Consider the following 24,127-nt stretch of genomic DNA (forward strand, 5'->3'; position numbering starts at 1 on the left):
TATTTAAACTGAACTGAGCTGGATGAGGACATCACTGAATTCAATGATGAACTGTCTTGAACTGAAAAATTAGTGTTTACTATTGTCATTTTGCATTACTGACACACTATTTTCCTAATTAATGCTGTACCGTTGCTTTGACACGATCTGTATTGTTAAAAGCGCTATATAAATAAAGGTGACTTGACTTGAACCAAGATGCATTTACTTGAGAAGCAAAATGACCTAAGATATTAAGGATTGTTTTCCGCAAAATGTATCAAAATTTTGTTGAAACAAAAATAATATTGTTTTGCCTTTGAATTAAGATCAATTTTCTTGACCCATTGGCAGATGTTTTGTCTTGTTATAAACAAAAATTAACATAATTTTGATAATTTTTCAGAAAACAAGACAATATCTTAAGAAAATGATTTTTTTGCAGTGTAGATTTTGAAATTAACACATTCAATACTCGTCATACTATCATGCCATGCTAGCTAATAGCTGGATTGATGAAAATCTACTAATTATTATTTTTGTTATTATTACTAATAATTTTGGCATCATTATATGACGTTTGAGAACAGATGCAGATCAACTGAGATATTTACTGTACTTGTCAAATATTATCGACTGATTCTGGCCTTCAAAGAGGTCCTGAAGTGACAGAAACACAGCAGTCGTTTCTACTTCATACATTTCTTAATCATGTGTCTTTACAGGACGAATCCTTCATTTCTGAGAGAAAAGAAAACACTTTCACATTTCACATCACATTCATACAGTTTGTCATGATAATTCATAGCACTGTCACGCTGGATTCATAACTTGCTCTGATAAGCCCTGAGAAAATAATAAGCTCTGAGATAAACCTGAGATTAAAAAAGACCCGGATGAGAGTTAAAACAGCAGATTTCTCCTCATTTTTAAACCGGGTTCGATCTCTCCAGAGCTCCACGTATCCTTCTGCCGCTCTGAGCTGAGGATTTTCACAGCAGAAAAAAAAAAACGTGTTTTTCCATTGTTTTTATAGTAAGACGTCACTAATAAAAAAGAAAACACACTCACTGAATCTAAAGAAATGACTGAAGAATGCCTATTGCATTGTAAAATGTTACTAGTGTGTAAATATTCAGTCTGTTGGAATATATGTACAGCAGATCCTAGTACAAAGCTCCATTTTGTGGCTGTTTGCTCACTGATATACAGAGATCTGGCCTGAGGCTGCATGACACAGATGCTTTACTCCTTCGTGAATGGGAGAAATCACAGCAGCTTTAGTCCCACCGTCCAGTTAAAAGAACCAGTTACTCTAGAAGCTGCAAACACATGATCTGAACCAGTGATTTGAGAGATTTGCAGGGGTTTCGGTCTTTTCCCAGATCGGAGCTGCATGCCGCTGACTCATTATGGCACTTACTGTACTGTATGTTATCAGTGTTTCTGCTAGTGTGTTTTTATTGCCGTAGCATTTTTTTCTTGGTGAGCTCATAACAATAAAGTATTGAATCTTGGATGACTAGAACTAGTGACAAATACAGGCCGATGTGAACTAACTTTCCTTCAAAGGGACTTTGATATGGCCCTCCTTCCTCCTGCCCTGTTTTATTGGCAAGTCCGATCGCTTGGATAAGGAATTACTTCACCCAAAAATGAAGATTTGCTGTCTACATCTTGGATGGTATGCTTCTTCAGTGGAACGGATTTGGAGAAATGTCTCATTGCATCACTTGTTCACCAATGGATCCTCTGCAGTCCGAATGAGAGTCTAAACAGCCGATAAAAACATCACAACGACCCACAAAGACTGTGCAAAATGAGACAGTGTGAAGCCCTACATTTACAACACACACACAGAACCTTATTTAGTTTATATTTATGTCATTTTTACAAATGATGTGTACAAAATACCTCAAGGGCTACAGTTCACTGCTTGTTTTTCTGGCATGTGTATGTCTAATGACATGTTTGCTGCTTCATTAATCTCCTAACGATTGAGGAAATGATGACTTTATCAGGTGTCTTCATCTCTCCTCTACTGTACATCCTCCATTCTACAGCTGTTATTAAGATTTGATTTCATTGCATGAACACTGAATTATAATGTGTTAATGTCATGCACTTCTCACAAAAAACCATCACAGCCGATTTGAAAAAGACATCTCAAAGCAGAGGACATTTTCAATATCTTTCTTTTTATTGCAAACAACATGATACAAAAGATAAGCCTCTTTTAAGACGGTGGCATGTTTTACAGTTTTTCTTTATGGCATAAAAAAACAAGGGGAAAGAAATAAATGCTGGTGTGTTTCTGTAGAGATGTAGCAGAAGTCAACATGTTTGAGAACGAAAAAAAAAAAACACAAGTTCCAGTTGTTTCTATGAAAGGCTTGATCAAGTTTCACAATTAGACGTTAGATTACCAAAAGAACATTTTTAGACAGACATTCTAAATGGAAACATTAACAAACGATAAATAAATGAGATGGTTAAAGTTTGCACTACAACTAAATCGTAATCGAAAACGTTTCATCACAAATTAGTTGTACGAAGCCCGAGTAAATGATAAAACGCAAATAGTATTACTTTCAAGTCAAATGAATGCTAATGAATAAATTAAAGAGGTTAAGACTGGAGGAATGACGATCTGACCAATGGCGAGCTGCGGAGGAGCCTCGGGTCAAAGGGCACTTCCCGTTCCTCCTCCAGCAGCGAGATCTCTATAGGCACAGACGGACTCTAGAGGCAGTTTTCACAGAAACGAGAGATAGGCACAGACTCGACTGTACATCTGACAGTTCAACACTTCGCCCGAGTTGTAAGAAACCCCCACAAATATATACAGAGGAAAATATCATCAGGCAGCTGCGCGCGAATCCCCCGACACGACTGAGAAAGACACGCACTCACGTGACACATACACAGTACATACTAAAATAATTATCTGGAATCTGTCCTCACAGAGGATTCTCTTTGTCTCATTATATCTAGAAAAATATAATCACAACTCCAAAGGCACAGTCGGGAGCATTCTGAGTTCGTCTCCAGCCGGGATGGCCTCTCAGTCCCTCAGGGCCTGGACAGTTGGGTGTAGATGGGCTGCTGCTCCCAGGGCTGCGGACTGTGCGCCTGCGGCAGCGTGTCGGCGATCGGGGTGTACATGGGCCTCTGGTAGCTGAAGGCGGGGTACTGGCTGTAGTAGGAGCCGGCGGGGCTCTGGTGCTCGGTGTAGTTGTAGTACGAGCCGCCTCCGCCGCCGCTGCTGCTGCTGCTGCTGTAGTGCTGCAGGTTGAAGCAGCCGTAGGCCACATGCTGCGGAGAGCCCTGCTGCTGCTCGCTGTAGTGGCTGGGACTCAGCTGCTCCGTCTTGATCTGCGTCCGCTGCTGGCCTTGGCTCTGCTCGCCGCCGCTGGCCATGGAGTGCTGTTTGGACATCCAGGCGCCCCCGAACCCGGCGGGGTACGCCTGCGCGCCGCCGCTGACCCCCGGGTGTCCGTGAGGAGGCAGGTACTGGTCGAACTCGTTGACATCGAACGGCTCCATGTTGGAGATGACGTCGCTGCTCAGCTCGCCGATGTCCACAGTACCGAAGTCGATGCCCTCCTGCAGCGGACGGCCCTCACGCTTCAGATCCGCTTTGCTGGGCGGCAGGTCCGTTTTTGGGGTCGTGGGAGGAGTGGGGGGACCCTGGGACTGACCTGGAGGTAAGAATGAAATCACGTTAAACTAAAAATTAACAAGACGCAATTGCGTGTTACTATTGTTCACACTGTAATCATTGAATTTACTCTAACAACCGAATTGAATCTTAAAAGATTATGCTTTGATTATGTTAGACGTCCCCCACTTGTTGTTGCTGTTGTTATGGTTGTATTGTTTGGTTTCCTTTGTACACCTTCAGATTAATATATTACGTGAAATATGTGTTATAAAACGGATAGTTCCTGTCCTTGATTCTGATTGGTTGAGCCAAGTTTGAAGCTGTTGTAAATTACTCTACAAACACACCTTTATTTACGTTTGTGTGTTGCTCGGCAACCACTTTATTGGAACCACAACCGTTTCTGAGGAACTACATTGTTTGGTGGAAGAATACTGTTTTTATTAATATCATTGCACTTGCTCTATTTTATTTTGTGAAACCTTACTACATATATGGAATAACCATTTTATTCGCTTCGCGTCGTGCTTAAATTCACTGTAAACCACGACTTCTTGGGGCTTATTACTTTATTAAAATTAAGCACGCAGTTCTGATTTTTGCTGACGCAACCAGAAGGCTCTTTGCAAGTCCCAAATTCTCGTCTCAAATTTTCGCACGTTAAAAAATAAAAACGACCTCACGTTGCGTCAATCATGTTTACACACTGCCTCCGAAACTTTTGTCCATCATAAAAAAAGATTTTCTGCGTTTTCGCATCCGTAGCATGCATTTTGATTGGAAAGGATGACGAATACGAAAAATACGAACATCTCGGACTCAGTGTGCAAGGACTTTAAGGGGCGGTCACACTATTCTATTCATGCATCAGACTGGAAACGCATGCTTGTGCGAAAAGTTTCGCATTTCGCTGCATTCCAAAGTTCGAGCTTGGTGAACTGTGACCTGCGAATTCGCATAACGTAAATTGTGCGACCAACGGCAGATCGATGCGGCACGGCATGACCTCCTCCTATCTGAATTAAAAGAGCATAAATGTAAAACTGCAGCGCTGCAGGAAAAGTGTAGCAGATTGCATGCATTTTTACATTTTAGATGAATTATTATTCGTTATGTCTTGAGATTTTTAAAAGACGCTGCACAGCGTGACGTCATATCACGACCGATAAACAATTTCACATGCTCAAAGTCTAGTGAGACCGTGGCCTAATAAAGATACACAACAATGCCAGATAAGATTTACGAGTTTCCCCGCAGGCTCCAAACGAGGCATTGCATAAGGAGCTGCTGCTAGATGTTGTAGATGTCGCTAGTTGTGCAAAGGCTGCATGCCGTTTCTGCTCGAGAGTCAAGTACCTGAGTGGTCTCCTGGAGAGTGCACTTCGCCCAAGCTGGACGCGGGAGAGTCGGCCTGCTGCAGGGCTTTGAAGATGACGTTGGGGGAGATGTGGGTCTGCTCACCATCCTCGCTCTCGCTCTGGCCGTTCTTCACTGATTTTCTCCGTCTGGGCTGGTACTTGTAGTCGGGGTGGTCTTTCTTGTGCTGCACCCTCAGACGCTCGGCCTCCTCCACGAACGGACGCTTCTCGCCCTCATTCAGTAACCTACAGAGAAATAACCAATGCTCAGATTACGCTCTTTGTATTCTTCGATTAACGATACACAAATTTCATTAAGATACAAATAGTTTTTGAAATGACTAATTTGATTATTCTTTTTTTTTTTCTGAATACTATTGTTTCTTAGGTAAACCCGAGAAGCAATAAAGTAATTCAGAAAAAGTAATCTACTTTTTTTTTATCTTGTTCAATTAACAATTAAGGAACTTTAAAAAAGGAATAGATTGTTCTTGAAACAACTTATTATTAATTTTTTTTTTTCATGAATACTACTTTTTCTTACGTAAACCCAAAACGTAATCAAGTAATCGGCATCTTTTCTTAAAACTGAAAGTTTTTACCAACTACACAACTTTTTCTGCGTTGAAGTGCATGTGAAATAAGTTTGGCTAAACTAAAGTTTTAGCTCACTACCCAATTAGTTACCTTTTCTCAAGCTTATCAGTATTGTTTTATAACCATTGCATAATAATGCTATAAATACACAAAGTTTGCTAAATGAATCAGTATTGCTCTGACTTCTGGAGCAGTCCTAAACAAACAAAACGAAACAAAGTCAAATGAAGTGCACTCTCTCTCTCACCTCCAGAGTTTGCCGAGGGTCTTGCTGAGCTCGGCGTTGTGCAGGTGCGGGTACTGATCCGCCAGCTTCCTGCGCGCGGCTTGAGCCCAAACCATGAAGGCGTTCATGGGTCTCTTGACGTGCGGCTTGCTCTTGCTGGAGCCGTTCACTCGCACAGGCATGGGCACCAGGGTCCAGTCGTAGCCCTTCAGCACCTGGGACACCGCGTCCCTGATGCACACGGGGAACTTGTCTCCCTCCTCGTCCTTCTTGAAGTCTGTGAGGCGGCTGCTCTCGCTGTCCGAGCCCGATCCGGACGCGGAGTCCTCGGACATGCTCGGGCTGGGCGCGTCGGAGAGACTCTTGTCCTGCTCGGCGCTCATCTTCAGGCAGGAGTCGAAGAGATTCATGCAGAAGAGCGAGTGCTGCAGACGCCCGTAAAATCCTCCTGCGGGGGTTCAGAGCAGTGCGTAAAAGCGCAGAACGGACGCGGTGTCCAAAGTCCCTCAGAGCTGCTCAGATCGGGTGTGTAATGTCACACGAAGCCACATATATCACTGAGACGAGGACAAATCCTGACTGAGTGTGTGTGTGTGTTTGTGGAGAGGTGGAGAGGTTCTGCTCTCTTTCTCTCCAAATCACATCACTTATATACGCACGGATGGATGGAGGGAGGAGGAGCAGAACCTGATCTCTCTCTCTCTCTCTCTCTCTCTCTCTCAGGCTCAGACTAACCAAACACACCAAAACTAAGAAAAAACATTCTCAACATCACACACCATTATATAATATAAAATGAAGAGTTCCGATGCAAAAGCCTCTAAGTGCCTTCTTCTAAAAAGAGCATTTTTCTCAGGTTCATGTGTTTATGTTCAGTCATTTCACTTCAATGCCAATGACAAGAACCTATTTATTTGCCATTGAAGTGAAATCACTGAACTGAAACATGCTCATTTTAGAAGAAAATGTTTAAACGGCACATAGAGAGGCTTTTGCATCGGAACTCTTCAAATCTACAACAATCTGCTGCTCACCTGATTTCTTGTGTATTCAGACGACACTAGAAAAACATGCAGCTGTGATAACATCTGTCAAAATAAAAAAATGAAATAAAAGTTTTATTTTGTATGCACAGTATGTGGTAAAATCTTGATTTGCTTTTATACATCTGTCTCAAGTGCAAAACGAGTCTTCATCTGTTTTCAGTCTTGAAGTCACTTTTCTGCATTTCTCTGTTTCATACATCTAAATGTCAGAGAGGCTGTTGTGGAGTGAGTGCTGGGGCTTCTGTGTGTTGTTCGCTGTAAGACCGATAGGGGGCGACATGTGTTCAGAGACTCGCTCACCACCGCTTTACTCCGGTTAAAACTTAATTTTTCTCATCACCACAAATTAGTATTTTGTACGTTTCTGTAAATAATGATGGAAATGTTCAATGGCTTTTTGTATAGACAAGAATTTTGATATTGACAATACCTGAACTGTTTGTAATATTTTATTTTGATACATTTGTATACTGACGATGCATCTAATTCATCCCTCACAGACTCTGCTTTCCTCTGAATCTGATCAAAAACAAGCGGGGTATTATTCGTATTGTTGCTGATAATACGTCTTTCCAATTCCACTTCTTAAGCTTTTTTGTTGCATTGAAAACAAATAAATAAATGAAACAATTCCAAAATATTTGACTGAAATGTCTTATAGGCCTCTTGGATTGATAAACAACTATCTATTTGACTTATTTACTGCATGAATATATTTTTATACTTTTTTGCATTCGTATATTTTTGTTTACTTGCTATTTTAACATCTCATTGCCTATTGCTTATGTATATTTGAGCCTTTTATTTCAGTGAAATTTTGTGAGCTCTTTAGTCATTATAAATGACTTGCGGTTTAAAATCCTGAGAGCATATCAATACGGCAGTATAATAAATCTCTGATAGTGGGGTAAAATCGAGATTGCGCTGTTACTCTCGGTCTCGCTGTGTTTATTTGTGTAAGTAATGTTGTGGAAATGTCATTTTGGGCAGAACGTGGTCTACACATGTTCCTCATGAGCTACCTGAAATATCATGTTTAATAGATCACAGATGTGCGTCTGCCCTCCCTCTGTATCGCCAAATTACCACAATTACCTCAGGAGGAAAGCCACGCTTTTACACCACTTTTTATATCATGGATATTAAACTGCTAAATCACCAGCACTACTGTTCAAAAGTTTGGTGTCGGTAAGAGTTTTTCCTGCTTTTGAAACAAGCTCAGCGGGATGCCTTTATTTGTTAAAAATACAGTAGCGCTTTATCTTAAGGTGTCCCCGTTACACTTTACATGTACTTACTATTATAATAACAATAAATTATGCGTAATTACATGCAAGTAACCCTAATCCTAACCCTAACCATATAGTAAGTTCATGTAGCTAATTAATATTACTCCGTACTTAAATGTATAATTACACTGTAACAAGGACACTTGTGTGGGATCAGCCAGTGGTCTGCAGGAACTGATACAGTGCAGCCCTCCTTCTTCTGCATACGCTGTAACGCTGGGAAACTTCTCAGCTTGATTTCGAGCCCCAGTGTTAAAAACTGGGAGACAAACAGTGAAAGTCAACTGCTAAATCATGTCCCCCCGCTTGCAGATTCTGTGGCTGTCAGCTGAGGGCCTTGCTTGCTCTCTGTGTGTGTCTGTGTGCGTGTGTGTGTGTGTGTGTGTGTGTGCGTGTGTGTGTGTGAAGTACGGCGTTCATGCTTGTGTTATTCGTCCCTGTACTTTCAAACGCAATGTTTGTGGACAGCCCTAAGTGATGTTATCAAACAGTGAGATACTCAAATACTGTCATGGCTTCTCCTGAAAGCACAGCATTGCCTGGATCATGACAGCGTCAGATGTTTCATTCAGTGCTGTAATTGCAGATATATAGGATACAACATACAGAATCCAGCGATTAGCACAAAAGAACTGCATAGGTACTAGAATTTGTTTTAAATTTTTTTTACATTTTACGAATTCATTTACACAAATGAGTTCTTACGGACAGTTTCATTGAACCAATTCAAGTTGAGCAGTTTTTCTTATTTTATCAGGTAATAGCTTCACTGTGACAATCTAGCATCCTGGCATCGTGGTATACAAAGTCAAACACTTTTAAATAAGTCATATGTAGGCATTTACTGCAGTTTAAGTTTTACAGATTTAGTATTTTGATAGTATTAGTATTTGAGTATTTTAGTATTTTTGGATTAATCCTGTACATATAAAAACAAAATGTAAAAATAATCTGCAAAAATGCCATAAAGAATATTCAAATTCATTTAAGCCTTCATCTACTATCTGTGAAGTTTTTGCATGTTTTGACAAAACGTTTTTCTAAGAAAACTTAGACATTTTGTTAACAATAGCATATTTGCAGGACTTAAAAAAATATATATGTTAGTAGTTTCTGCTACTAAAACTCGTAAACTTACGAACAGCTGCAACTGTATTTACGAGTTGAACGCACATGAATGCAACCATAAAGTGGTAATTACAAGTGAGAAACTCAAGCCCAAAAGTACAACAGTATAGTACAGTTATGATAGAATATATAACAATTCAATTTAGAGCACCTTCACAACTTAAAATATAAACTAGTGCCGTCAATCGATTAAAAAAAATTAACGAATTAATTGCATTTTTATTTTTTTAAATCAATCGCGATTAATCCCACCTAAATATACTTTTATATGATTTCACAATAATTTCACATTCAAACTTCAAATTAAACTAGAAACAACATAAATACAGTATATTTTTAATATTTGTTTATTGGCATCTTTTATGACTGAAGGCGAGTATCACTGATACCAATACTACTGGTGTCTCTAGGAAATTGTTCTTTTTTTCCTAATATTTAACCATTGACTATAGCATTCAATATTACAGTATAACTGAGAGATATCAAACTTAACATTTATTAGACTTAAATAATAAATAACTTCTAATGTAAGTGAACTTAAAACAATCTTCACATAAACCCATTATAATAAATGTCATATTTACCCGTGCTTTTCAGCAGAAATATACAGAAATTGAATAAAGTTATCAAACACTAAATTCTAAATTAAATATAGATGAATCCTTAAAGCTACAAAAATGATTGATTTCCTCTTTTTTCTTTTGTTCTTGATGAACAGTCATCACAGCAGCTGGTTATTAGGTTATTTGGCTGCTATTACTTTAAGAGCTGCTGCTGCTGAACGTGATGCGGATCTGACACGCATGCTCGTAGTTTCATTTGCGCTTTAATATGAAATGATACAGGCTGCAGCGAGTGCAGTATAACAGCTGAAATGACAGGAAAATTAGTTTTTACTGACATATGGCCTGACAACATCTCATTTGACCACAGTTTCCACACTCGTTTGACGAGCACGCGTCTGAAAAGTCTCCCGTTTGATGTGGTCGTAAAGACGTTCTGTGTATAAATAAACGCAATTCTTGTCAAGAAAAAAAGAGACAGAAGCAAGTGTTATGAGTGGGGTGGCCAAACCTAGCCCGCCCCTGCGTTAACTGCGTTAAATATTTTTAACACTATTAAACTGGAAAAAATTAGTTGTCTGCATTAACGTGCAAATTTCGACAACACTAATCAAAACAAATAAAAGCATAAGTACACTGATGCACATTCTTACTAATCATTTTGTAGATGTAGAGTTGAAAAACCCTGCTGAATTTTTTTGTTGCTCTGGTCAAAGTGACTGTAATTTTGACTTCCTCGTAAATATGAAGTTCCCAGGAGGACTTGAATGCACAATTACTATTGTGACAGGATCAATAAGATCTGTAAACTAGTCAGAGCGGTTCATTACAAAGAAAGCAGACATCAGTTGTGCCAGGATCACATTACTCTTGGGTTTCTTGACTCATTCCAAGACAGAGCGTCAAGCACAAGTATGAGAAAACGGTTGATGGATTGAGTTGAATCAAGTCAAGTCATGAACTTTGCCAACCGATTCAGAGTGATTTGGTGAACCCATTCAACTGGCTCACATTAAGGATCTGGAAACACGACTATCTCCTGACTCCAGAAGTGTGGATCGGTGAGAACATCTGTGTTGGATTCACACTCTGTGTAACCTCAGTAGACAGCAGGGCTGACTGAAGAGTACCTCTAAAGACTGTTGCATTAAGTGAAAAAGCAGCTTATTTGGCTTATTGAGTGAAGAATGTGAGGAACTCCCTGCTGTATGGATGGGCAGACCTTTCCTCTAGGAGAAACAGAAAAAAACAAGAGGAAACATGAAGGCGGGAACGGAAAGATGATGCAGTCTGTGGCCTAGACTTGTGAGAAATGACTTTGCACCTGTCCGCTACTTTCCCCTCAGAAGTGCCAGCTTCCACAGGCCTGCCAGGGTGGACACACCTGGCCGTTCGGACGGGGATGGCTCTCCTCGTTTCCCAGCCCGGGGTGAGGGCACACTGTCCGCTCGGACTGCCGTCTCTGGGCATTCGCTGGCCAGATCAGAGAGACTGTTGACACGTAGCATTTTGGAGAAGCTGATGTTTGAACAAGACTTATCATGGGCCTGACACCTTCAGAAGGCACCACTCAAATGATCCCACAATGTTTCTTCACACTTCCCTGACAGCCCCCACCACAGCTCTTCAAGATAACTCAGCAGAGCTACTGAGAACTAATGTGACTCATGCAAGAGTGTAAGTCATTTTCTGACAAACTACTTCACAAATTAACTTTTTAGTACACCTACAATAAACAAACTCAGGAAAATAAGCCACGTAAGTTATAAATGGTAGGGATGCACGATATTGGATTTTTGCCGATATGCCGATATTTTTCAACCGATACCGATATATTTCCTTTTGTTTAGAAACAACACCAAGTCTCTCCTAATATGCCGATATTTTTCAACCGATACCGATATATTTCCTTTTGTTTGGAAACAACACCAAGTCTCTCCTGTGCAGAATTCATAAGCAAAATATCTTTAATTTTGGTTAGTTTTTAACAAGAACTTATTTGTTAGAATTAAATAAACAATAATGAAGGCTTTTTGACAGAATTTAATTTAATAATTTAATTAAAACGCCTTACCGAACGGGCGTTAGGACCCAGTGCTGCCGCTGCACGTGCTATTACGGTTGACTCTATCACACACTGAACGCGTCATTCTGTACATGCTTTCACAGATTAAATGCAGCGATCCAAACAGTCAATCTAATCATTATTCAGACAAAACTTTGCTTCAAGAATGAGCCACATGCTGACGTGATCTAATTGCTAGCACACCCTGAGCACATGCAAGTTAACGTATTCCTCTTATCGGCAAGACATATCAGCATAATTTTTCATATCCGATATCAGTCCGATAATACCGTGCATCCCTAATAAATAGGCATCTGCGCACATTATTTAACCCCTCTGCATTTCAGATTGAGCATTAGTTGTTAATAGACTAGAAGTTGAGGTGACACTTTAGTTTAGGGAGCAATTCTCACTATTAACTAGTTGCTTATTATTAGCATGCCTAATATTAACATATTGGCTGTTTTTAGTGCTTATAAAGCATGACCATATTCTACATCCCTAATCACAATTAATAGTGAAAACACAATTAATAGTGAGAATTGGTCCCCAACAGTGTTGGGGGTAACGCATTACAAGTAATGCGAGTTACGTAATCAGATTACTTTTTTCAAGTAACTAAATGAATAAAAACAGTCAAATGCAAACTCAGAATATTATATAAACCTGCATTAATTAGATATGTTAAATAAGACAAACATCATTTATGTATTTAATCCCATTTTATTAACCAATGTCTTTGCTACTGACCTTCGATTATCTAATTCAACCATACTAATAAGCAAAAAATGACACATTTGTGTTTTGTGTTATTGCTGAATAGTGTTGAACCCTTCTCCTGCGTCATATTCTTTATGCAGCTTGTTTAAGCTGCGCCCTCTACTGTACAGACGTGAATTTACATTTCCTTCAGCCTGAGGCATATTCATTTCACTTTTGTTATGAAAAGGGCTTTTGCATTTGTAAAAGAAGAACTTTTTTATATTAAAAACAAACAAGCAAGCCCTGCCCAGATTTAAAAAGTAATGTAACGCATTACTTTCCATAAAAAGTAACTAAGTAATGTAATTAGTTACTTTTTTAGGGAGTAACGCAATTTTGTAATGCATTACTTTTAAAAGTAACTTTCCCCAACACTGGTCCCCAAACTAAAGTTTGACCGAAGTTGAATCCTAGAAACACAATTATTAGTCTGTTCAGTGCTGTCATTAATATTACAGCAAAGAACTTCCTAAACTAGTCGTCTATGACTCTTTCTAGCATTCAGATCGCCATTATTCTGAATAATGCAAATTATAAGGTAAAATAGTACTATGATTTATTTAAAACTGAAAAATGACACCATGTCCGAACCAGATGCAATGCGACAAGATTTCAGTGACAAGCAATTTGTCTATCGCAGCTGAACACGGAAACGGCGTTGTGTTTCATTTTGTGGCCGCTGGCATTTCCATCCTTGCCGATCTCTAACCCACAGTAAGAGCAATAGTAGCTGATAGTTCTGCTTAGCTTAGCAAACAAAACCGATAATGCCACAGAAAACACTTTTTTTGTCTAGTATCTTCCAGTTTATAGAATATAACCGCCTGTACCTCTTAGATTAATTATTGAAACATATTAACTCTTATGTTATAAAACTAGGAATTTTCCCTGGAAGAATCTGGATAGTGTATATTTTCAGCTAGTAATAAAGCCATAAAGCAGCAGTCGATTTTTGGCCTTCACTTTTACAGCACAGTTGCACAGCTCCTTGTGTATCTTTCCCGGCTTTGCTCTTTGTTTGAAGATGCGGCCGTTATCTTGCTCTTATCGGCTTCTGGTTTCGAGTTCAGTGAAACGCCGCGTGGACGCACTGAATGAGGATATTCGTGAATCACTCCAGATAAAACGCCGTGCCTCTGGACGAATCCCACCTGTAGAGGACGAACAACATCAGACCACACAAAAGTGCAGCGAAGTCTGAACTTTCAATCTCAAATGTGTGTACATGTGCTCTCATTTGTACAAGAAACCTAAATACTGAAATAAGATTTATTCTGTACAGAAAATGATCAAATCTTTCAGAAGCGGGACTACTTCTTTTAGTGCCACTTCCCTTTCTGGTATTCTTGCGGTGATAATGTGAAACTTTCAGGCTTTACTCATGACATGAGAAGTGACTTTATCACACTAGCATAATTTGAACATATGTCATGTAATATAATGAGTCTTGTGGCTGTACTTTTGAAAAAGTGCATATTTTAGCCACTTGTGGAGCAATGCCTTGCCTTATGTACATTGATTTACATTGCAAGAGCTTTATTGTATTGACTGTGCACTTTTAAATCTTAGCAGTATATTTAAAATAAAATACTAATATTAATTATATTAAAGGCCACTTAAGTGTACTTAGAGACACTTTCATGACCGTTTCTTACTTTAGTAACTTTTAAAAAGTGCTCTTTGTAATAATGTCAGATTAAATGTTTTACTTTAAAGCAAAACAAAAGATTAAAACGATTTAAAATGCACTTTAAAGAACTTAGTTAAAGGTTTTGAATAACATACTGTGTTTAACACACTACAGATAAAATTATAATGTGCTTTTTCAAAATTACGTTTAAAGTAATCATTTAATAAATGCACTAAATTGCAACTTTATTACAAATGTGTAAGTACAAATATATACATGACAAACAATTTCAATAAAAATTACATTAAATTTACATTTTCTGGTAACATTTAATTTTAAGGTGTCTTTGTTACACATGTACGTGCTATTATAATAAAAATGTATTATGCATAAACACATGCAAGTAACCCTAAGCCAAACCCTAACCATATAGTAAGCACATGTAGTTAATTAACATCACTCAGTGCTTAAATATATAATTACACTGTAACAAGGACACCTTAAAATAAAGTGTAACCCATTTTCCGTAAATGCTCGTTTATGCTAGTACACATTTAAAAAGCGCTTATGAAATTACATATAAAGATGTACTCGAGTGCTTTTATTAACATAATATTTACTTTGAATAGATTTGAATATCAATTTATACTATAATAAATGTATTTGCAAATAACATGCCGCTAAGTATATGAAAACACTACATTCAATTTACAAAAAAAGTATATTCTTTTAAACGATATTATTTCTGTAATAAGTACTCTTTTTAAAAGTATGAATGAAGTATGCTGAAGTGTACTTATTTTTTGCAAGAGTGCACTTGTTGAACGTGGGACATTCTTTGAAATTGTTTAAACTGAATTGATGAAATAAGAGCAATGATAAGCTGTTTGTTTCTTCTGATTTAATGCTTTTACTTCCTGATCAAATGTACCACCGTCACCTCTGTTTACTCATTCAGTTTCCTGGCTGAATTATTACGTATGGACTTCTAATGTAGGGCTATCTGTTTATGTATCTTAGAGAATGAATTATGGTGACCTGCTAATGAGTTGTCTCTGTTTTTTATGTCTGAATAGGACCATTTAATGAATCTGTTGTCAGAGTGTGTGATTCAGTGTTAATGAAGAAGTGTTGACTAATTATTGCAGAGTTCCATATTGATCCTGAAACACCCCCATCTTTTTGTCTGTATATTTATTAATGAGTGGATGTGTTGTTGTCTTGGCTTGCCAGTGTCAAAGCATTTAAGTATTAAGTGTGAAACAGGAAAAGACATCAAAAGTGTTGTCCGACTTGTTGTGTTAGTCTGGTAAAGTATGATTAGCAGATGCAACAAAGTCTGGCGTGAAATGGCTGTGTTGCAGATAAGTAAGTGTCTGGCGTGTGAGTGTGAAGACCTCAGCGGTGACTCACGCAGATGTCTAGAGCTGCTGTGTGTGTGTGTGTGTGTGTGTGTGCTTGAACTTACTGATTCAGTTGGAGGTTTGCACTCAGTTCTCAGCCCTGGTTCAGTCTGGGTCGACAAACCGCCATTACTCACGGGTTCATCAGAGAGCCCTGTGACCTCCGCTGGGTCGTGGCTCTGTAATTAAGCTTCTAGAGTTCCTATTCACATTCACACAGGTGCGTCACATCAGCTGCACCTTTATCAGAGCCCACAGCTACCAACTGGGTTTCTGCAGTGAGATTTAGCCAGCAGCCCCCTGATTTTTAATTCAGACCTGCAGAGCTTTATCTAAAGGTAAGAAAGCATCGTTAGTTAGAAAATAAAGATGGTCAAGACTTCTGATAGTTTACCACTTTATAGGCCGAATTCACATTAGATTCACACAATGCTGCTCGGTATTCTGGACTGGCAGTTGTAACTCTGTTTCTAGCTCTGACAGTAAATGTGATGCATTGATGGGTTTGATTCTCAGGAAAGAATACATTTTAATCAACCATGCATTCTAAGTGCAATGTAAGTTGTTTTGGATAAAATGTCTGCTTTTGATTTACTCACCCTCAGGCCATCCAAGATGTGGGTGACTTTTTTCTTCAGTAGAACAGTAAAGAAGATTTTTAGCTGCGGTACCGTCACTTTGAGAGTCAAAAAAGGAACACAAAATTAATACCCGTGGCTCCTGATGATGAATTGAGGTCTTATGAAGCGAAACGATCAGTCTGTGCAAGAAACCCAACATTATTTACATTATTACCTGTAACCCAGAGCCTCGGGCAAACGGTCCGCAGTGATGTCAGGTTCACGAACGAATCGTTCTTTTGAGTCAGACTGAAACAGTTTGTGGCTCACTCTGACTGGAAATGAGCCGAAATATCACTGTATCTGATCCTGTGATGAATTAACTGATTCAGCGCTTCAGTTCCTCCAGCAGTCACTGAACTGAGGAAAAAGTTTGACTCGGACCGAAGACTGATGAGCTACTGATATGAGCATGCATGAACCGAGCACTTGAATGAAGAGGCGAAATGAACGTTTTTATGGTTTCTCATTGTTTATGTGAAAAGGTGAGCTGATGAAGACTAGTTTATTCACTTTATGAGCTTTACACATGAAAAACATCCAAGTTTTCTTGCACAGACCGATCGTTTCGCTTCATAAGACCTCAATATATCGTCAGGAGCCGTGGGTATTAATTTTGTGTTGCCTGTATGTTTTTTGGATCCTCAATGTGACGGTAGCATTATATTAATCATCAAGGACCATGAATAAAAATCCATTTTACTGTTCTATTGGATGGCCTGAGGGTGAGTAAATTAACAGCACATTTTCATTTTTTGGTGAACTATCCCTTATTTGTACCTAATATAGTATGAACACACAAACAAACAAAAAAAGTTCATTGGTGTAATCACATCAGAATCAAAATCCCAGTCTTACCGTTTCAGCTTATGCAGTTTTCAGTTGATGTACGTCCATGTTGTTGCACTGCACTAAAATATTTGTTTAAAATAGTGCTGTCAAACGATTAATCACATCCAAAATAAAAGTGTTTGTTTACATAAAAGCGTCTGCTAAATGACTAAATGTAAATGTAATATAGCCTATGTGTGTATTTATTATGTATATATAAACACACACACATGCATGTATATATTTAAGAAAAATATGTTATATTTGTATATTAAATATATTTATATATAACAAATTATATAAATATATACAATATGTAAATCTTTTCAAAATGTATACTGTATGGATGTGTATTTATATATACATAATAAATATACACAGTACACACACATATATTACATAAACAAAAACTTTTTATTTTGGATGCGATTAATCGCTTGACAGCACTAGTTTAAAAATGTTTGCTAGCTGGTTAGATGGCCTTGAGCTCTGAATTGCAGCGATTGGGCAACACCGCTGACTGTTATAGGTGTGTTATGAGCTTGTAGGAAGAAGGTTGCAAAATCCAGCCTTTAAGTGCAAATACTGGCATCGGCGTTCCTCAACAGTAAGTTGGCTGACCGTCTCCCGAAGTCTCGTCTGTGTGCCGTTCAGAACAGGACGGAAACAATCCCTCCTGAGGAATTTCTCACCATCATCAGCGCTCAGAGGGAAGGAGAGAACAGATGAATGTGAAGAGGAGGAAAAACCAACAGCAGACTGAAGAGGCCGGTCAGTGGGACTGATGTGCTAATAAAAGCTGTAAGCTCTTCCTGTCGGCCTCCGACTGAGAACATCACATTCAAACAACACTGCAAATCACTGTCATATTTGATAATCATGACAGTCGCATTCTGGAATCAAGGGATGAGCAAACATGAATGCTACCACAATGCTGTAATTATGGGTGGGAAGCTGGATTTTCTTTTAGGTCTGGTGTTCTGATTGAACTAAAGTCAATTACAGTTGGAAACTAATTGGTATTTCTGTCATGACAACTCTCGGAGGGATTGGCATGGTAATGTACGTGACAATGTTAATGTATTTGGTCTTGGCGGAATAGATCTGCTACGCTGCTGCTGCGGCAGAGCAAGTACCGAGACTTGCTACTGCCAATACATCCACAACATGCTGCTGTGAGCATGTAAGAAATACTGCTGCTGCACATATAACATGCATGAAATAACCCCCCCTTATAGCGTACATGAATCACCTCGTAGCAGATCTATACAGGTGGAGCTGGGGAAGGTGGAGGGTTTCTGAAGTGCGCTGCCAACTGCTACAGCAAACAAAAGCCAGGTATTTGAATATTAAGCAGTAAGCTCATTGGCTACCGATACAGGAGAGAACCAATCAGCTGCCATGTAACAATGATGTCGCCAGGTCAGATTGAGCTAGACCTATCGGACTGCGCCATCTAGAGTTTCATGCTGTATTTGTCAAGTTTTAATTGTGAATTATCGTGTATTTTACATATTTTTGATGAAGAAGAATAGCTGGAACAGCTTGTGACTTCTCACCTCAAAAGTAGGAACTTCCTAGAAGGTTAAATGTCTGTAAAAAAAAAAGTGGGTAAAGTTTATCACAGCAGACAATAGTGCACCGATGAGTCACTTTTCTTGAGACATAAATGTATATAAATGCTGCTCTCTTTGACGACAAACAGAATTTTGACAGAATGGAAAAAATTGTGCTTGCATTTTTGTGGTTTATTACCTGTCTAGAGAGAGAGAGAGAGAAAAAAAAACTTTGGCTGTCAAGTTAAGTATCATAACACACAGTTGTTCTCTAAGCATTTTCTATCATTTTACTGACCTATGTGGCTTAGCTCTATCTAGCGCTGTTGAACTAATGCTTGTTGCCCTGTGTGTACAGACAGATGGACTTCCTCAGGACACACTTGTGCTCACTTTGAGTTTTTGGATTGTAATATGAACAGTTAAAAATAAGCATTAATCAGCAGTGCTGGGGAACTCTGCACTTTTCTAAACATCTGGGCTGGTGCTGTCAGTAGGGCTTCAGCAGACGGGACGTCAGAGGGTGAACCCCAATGATCTCATCAAGCCGTCATCCAGCTCTTTCTGAAATCATGTCCAATCAAGGAGTCATCTGTGGCAGACGTCCTGCGACTGACTTAAGAGTTACTGTGTGACGTGTGCACATTCAACCCAAACACACTTTACAGTACGAACTCACTTTTCATGTGACATATCCATGCTGTGTGCAACCTTCGTAGAAGACAAAGAAAACTCATAAATGAGTACTTTTTAATATCTTCACCCACCAGTGTCTTTATATTAAAGTCAGTGATATTATCAAAGTTATCCCAAAAAAAATGGAATTTTAGGAGAATCAATCTTTCATTATCGAGAACTCGATTAACTATTGTGAGCAATGCAGTTTTTCCTCTGGGAAGCTGCAAGACTTGAGGCTTTGAAATGAAATTTTTAGTCCCACTGTCTGCGCTCTCGTTCCTACAGCCTCTTTACACGCCTCCACCAACACCCTCATTTGTCTGATTTATATTGGAGGCAATGAGGCCCCACGGGGCCCCCTGAGAGAGATTTATCCCCTGTGTGAGTCAGTGCACTGCTGTACCTCCATCTAATTACCCCGCCACCCAACACAGCCAATTACAGTCCTATTACACCGCGCTACTTACCGCTCAAGACAAAAGACTACTAGTCACTAAGACGAGCATCTTAAGCTAAGTTTTTGGGTTTGATATTGTTTTAAGAAGTTGCTCCGAATGAAAAAGGCAGGAGTTTGTAAAGCTAGAGCTGCTGAAGCATACTAGCCAAAAGCTTTGATTGGACTAAAGGCAATTTCCTTCTCTGGCTTCCTCGGAAAACATACCACATAATAACAATGATCTTCAGACCAACTTTTGGCATTTACAATACAACTGTGTCCTGCTTAATAGCATGCAACGTAGTTCGGCATTGTTTTGCAGTGGACTCTCCAGTTGTTGGAAACTGATGAGCATTTCGAGGTGAAGTTATGGATGTTGGACGACCAAAGCGTCCTGTTGTCTGGTTGTTTTTCTGCATGTAGGACTTCCCTAACAAGATGAAGAAAACCATACGTGCTCACAATTTACAAGTATAATTGGCTGTAGGTTGTTCCCCAAACCCCACCCACCCAATCACAATCACTTAGCGTAAACAGAGCGCAGACCCCAGTAGCTAATTTCCTCTGTCCTCTTACCCTCGCCAGCCACTTCAATTTGTTAAGACGTCTTATTAAATGTGCCGGACAAAGTGGACGGCCCCTGCGTTCCAGTGAGCCAGTAAACAGGGTCAGAGTTCAGCTGGGGGCTGCTCGTGATTACGTGTTTTGATTGGCGTAGCAACTAGCGATCACTGTCTTTGTGTGTTATTAGTTGAAGCGATCGCAGATAGGCTACACTTCTATAGCCTCTGTTGATTTGTTGTGTACAACCTCTAAGCTTGTGCTGAAACCGGATCGAAACAGCCTGCCGCGCTGTGCCAGCGTCTCGTAAAGTTGCCACGTCCTGTAAAATTCTGAAAGGGATACTTATTAGGGCTTTATGCATTAGTGAACTTTATTTTATTAGTTTTTAACTCCTCCCGCGGGGGTCTGTAAGCTGCCGTTGTATTTTCAGACCGCTCTTTATTTGTCATTACGCTGCCTTCTCCTGTTTACTGTCCCCGGCTTCACCCCCTCATTGAGAGTGAAGTGGCCTCGCTAGGGCACCCTACACCTCATCAATCATCCAGTCCTTCGTTTGCCTGCTCGCAAAAGCCCAATTTTCATTTTTCACGTGCGCCCCCTTTCCTGCAATTATATGCGCGCTTGTCGTCCGAGCAGCAGCGTATGAAACACTATTGCAGTTCGTTGGGCCATTTGAGAAACAATTTGGCTTGGGCAGCAGTGCTTGTTTGTAGACTCTGGATGAATTGTAGCAGTTTATTGAGCTGCTGAGCGTTATGAGCAGAGTGATTTTGGAGCCTTGCCCTTTGAAAGCCAGATGTTTGGTTGTGCCTCGCTCATCAGATGAGATGATTGGTGGACGATCCGTCTGTTCGATTATTTTTACGTTAGGCGAGTTGCATATGTAGACACATACAATATACGTGACCCTGGAGCACAAAAGCAGTCTTAAGTCGCTGGGGTATATTTGTAGCAATAGCCAACAATACATTTTATGGGTCAAAATTATAAATTTTTCTTTTATGCCAAAAATCATTAGGATATTAAGTAAAGATCATGTTCCATGAAGATATTTTGTAAATGTCCAAAACGTAATTTTTGTTTAGCAATATGCATTGCTAAGGACTTCATTTGGACAGCTTTAAAGGCGATCGATTTTCTCAATATTTAGATTTTTTTGCACCCTCAGATTCCAGATTTTCAAATAGTTGTATCTCGGCCAAATATTGTAACAAACCATACATCAATGGAAAGCTTATTTATTCAGCTTCCAGATTATGCATAAATCTCAATTTCCAAAAATTGACCCTTATGACTGGTTTTGTGGTCCAGGGTCACATATAATGAAAGACCTGCCAATAAATGTGGGTTTGCCGCATTGTGATTGTTGCCATATTGTGTAAGGCATATCAAGGCTTTGTTTGGCAGAGCCGATATTACAGTTTCATTCAGGCAGCAAAGCTCAATTCTCGATGCCACGATTGCTCATTGTCAATGCAGCCTGAACACACTGTGAAATAATCACTCGTGCTGACGTATGTGTTGATTTACTGGGAGATCTGTTGCATGTGTGTAATACTGTATTTAATTTCATGGGTTTGTCAGTGTAAATGCACAATTTTGTCACTTGATTACTCTTGATGGCTGACACATGCACACATGACGTAAATACTGTGGATTTTGGAGTCCTAGTTCAAAACTAAAGTTCTGGAGAAGGTGGGTCATTTTCACGCAAACGTATACATGTACCTTCTTAGCTCACTAGTGTGACAGTTTTTCCAGCCTCTTAAACAAATCAATGAAGTGTCATCCTTCCATGAGATAATACATATTACATATATAATACAGTCTTATATTGCATTGTGTATTTAAGACTGTATTGACCAATCAGCATCCAGGACCAGAACTATCTTTATGAAAATCTTTGATAAAAACAACTTAAGTTAAGAACTACAAAAGAAACGTTGTCAACTATAAAAGACAGACATACAAAGCAAACTCATTATTAAAAAAATAAATTGAATAATTAAAAAAAAAAAATTGTTTTAATTAACTAAGTTCACAGAACACTAGCCTGCTATTTGTAAAGTTCTCGATTGTGTTTTGCTGCTACGTTTTGAGGTGTATTCTTGTAACCAAGCAAAAGCTATCATTATTGCAATACTAAAGCTTCAAAATATTGTTTCCGCTAAAATTCATTTAAAGTCCCCATGAAAAAGTTTTTTGGGTGTTAGTATCAATATGTTAGTCTTAAGGTTATCTATAAGGCAGTGTGCGCAGTGTGCGTGACGGCGCAGACCACAAAATGTATTGGAGCTATTTGAATTCTACACAGAATGCTATATTTTATAGCAATATGGATGAGATTGTGGCTGGCATACCCTGTCAAATGCGGCTTTACGGAGCTCAACGGCTCTGAACGGCTCTAGCCCAAGCTGTGATATAAACAAACGCTATTGGCTATTTTAAAAAGGGGCGGGGCTGCTTGATATGTCCCGCCCTGTCTTCCTGTTTCAGTTAAAATGACGGCAACACAACTTCACGCTGTGCCATTTTAAGGGCGCGAAATGTTGTGTGGAGTTCGCTTTTGATGCATGTTTTCTCGTGTTTTCATATGTATCTTTTCACAGATGCGTCTGATTCCAGTTCGTTTTGCGATGGTGTCTTCTAATCGCTTTAAATACGACATATGCGTGTGAGAAGCTTTTAAAAAAAGGCCAATTCACGCAGCTAAGTGTATAACTATTTTGGGTTTTCCCCTGATGAGATCTCATCCCACTGCTTTTACAGGATACACAGAGTTCAATTTTGCCGTATTATGTGTGTAATTCTGTAAATGTGGTTTATTTTGTAGATTTGAATTATGAATGAACTGTATCGCGTGATACTACTTGATATCACAATACTTCAGCTTATATAGTATCATACGATATATTTATAGTATCATGACAACCTTACATGCTAACATACTTATACTTTGAGAAGCGTGAGATAGTTGCATGTTTGAAACATTTCTTTGCACTAATGCACACTTGCACGTTACACTTTTCTTTATAAGTCCGATAGCACATAATTTGTTAATAATCAAAATTATTTTCATCTTGTTTCCTGTTCGTAGAGCTATCCGGACGAAGCCCTGCAGAAGGAAACTCGAAATAAACACCTTTCTGACGTCTCGTAAAGGAAAAACACGCAAGTTGTATGTGGATGTCAAACATTAACCTCCAGTAAGACACTCACTGAAATAATGATGCGTTTTCCACACTAAAGCGTCTTTACACCACAATTAAAGTGACAAAGGACAGTGAGATTTCACAGTGGATTCCATTAGCATGTATTCACAATCATGTTATATGGCTTTCTTCCTTGTACAACAAGAGAAGATGTTTATGAGAGCATTCTCGCTTCTTCATACTGGACTTCCATATGCATGGAGAACAGAATACAGGGACAGGGCTGTGGTCTTCTGCATAAGCTGTTGAGTCGTTCAGTGATGTTTTAGCTCTGCACTGAGGACACATCTGAAGGCTTTCTGGCCTCCAGCTGCCGTCCAGGAGTGTGTCGCTCCTGCCTTCAGGATACAGACAATTAGCTGTTTCAGCTGAGTTATGGAGTGTTAGCTTCCTTTTCTTCTGGAGCGAATGCTGGTAAAGCGTGTGTCTTACGGATGTCAGAGAGCAGTATCTGTAACACCAGCATAAACTGAAGTTGTGAATGTGTGTGTGTGTGTGTGTGTGTGTGTGTGTGTGTGTG

At 39.3% G+C, this 24,127-nt stretch overlaps 2 protein-coding genes across 2 annotated transcripts in view; both read right to left on the reverse strand.

Annotated features, from left to right (window-relative positions):
- LOC107680187 (gastrula zinc finger protein XlCGF57.1-like) overlaps positions 1-24,127 on the reverse strand; it is a 964,523-nt gene that overhangs the window by 703,632 nt on the left and 236,764 nt on the right. The gene's annotated exons all lie outside the window — the stretch shown is intronic.
- LOC107680192 (transcription factor Sox-9-like) lies at positions 2,190-6,434 on the reverse strand. The gene is made up of 3 exons (XM_016475978.1): positions 5,846-6,434; positions 5,000-5,247; positions 2,190-3,680 (listed from the first exon to the last, which is right to left on the reverse strand). Exons 1-3 carry the CDS (start codon positions 6,232-6,234, stop codon positions 3,052-3,054), a joined length of 1,266 nt encoding a protein of 421 aa, XP_016331464.1. The 5' UTR covers positions 6,235-6,434; the 3' UTR covers positions 2,190-3,051.

This window comes from Sinocyclocheilus anshuiensis, unplaced genomic scaffold (genome assembly GCF_001515605.1).
Source record: "Sinocyclocheilus anshuiensis isolate Anshui unplaced genomic scaffold, SAMN03320099.WGS_v1.1 scaffold492, whole genome shotgun sequence".
In the NCBI taxonomy this organism is placed as follows: Eukaryota; Metazoa; Chordata; class Actinopteri; order Cypriniformes; family Cyprinidae; genus Sinocyclocheilus; species Sinocyclocheilus anshuiensis.

Excerpts from the sequence above, each read along its gene's own strand:
- LOC107680192 (XM_016475978.1), bottom strand. The coding sequence starts at position 6,234 with ATGAATCTCTTCGACTCCTGCCTGAAGATGAGCGCCGAGCAGGACAAG. Across the intron at positions 5,248-5,845 it reads ACCCTCGGCAAACTCTGGAG|GTTACTGAATGAGGGCGAGA; the intron begins GTGAGAGAGAGA and ends ATTTCTCTGTAG. Across the intron at positions 3,681-4,999 it reads CTCTCCAGGAGACCACTCAG|GTCAGTCCCAGGGTCCCCCC; the intron begins GTACTTGACTCT and ends TCTTACCTCCAG.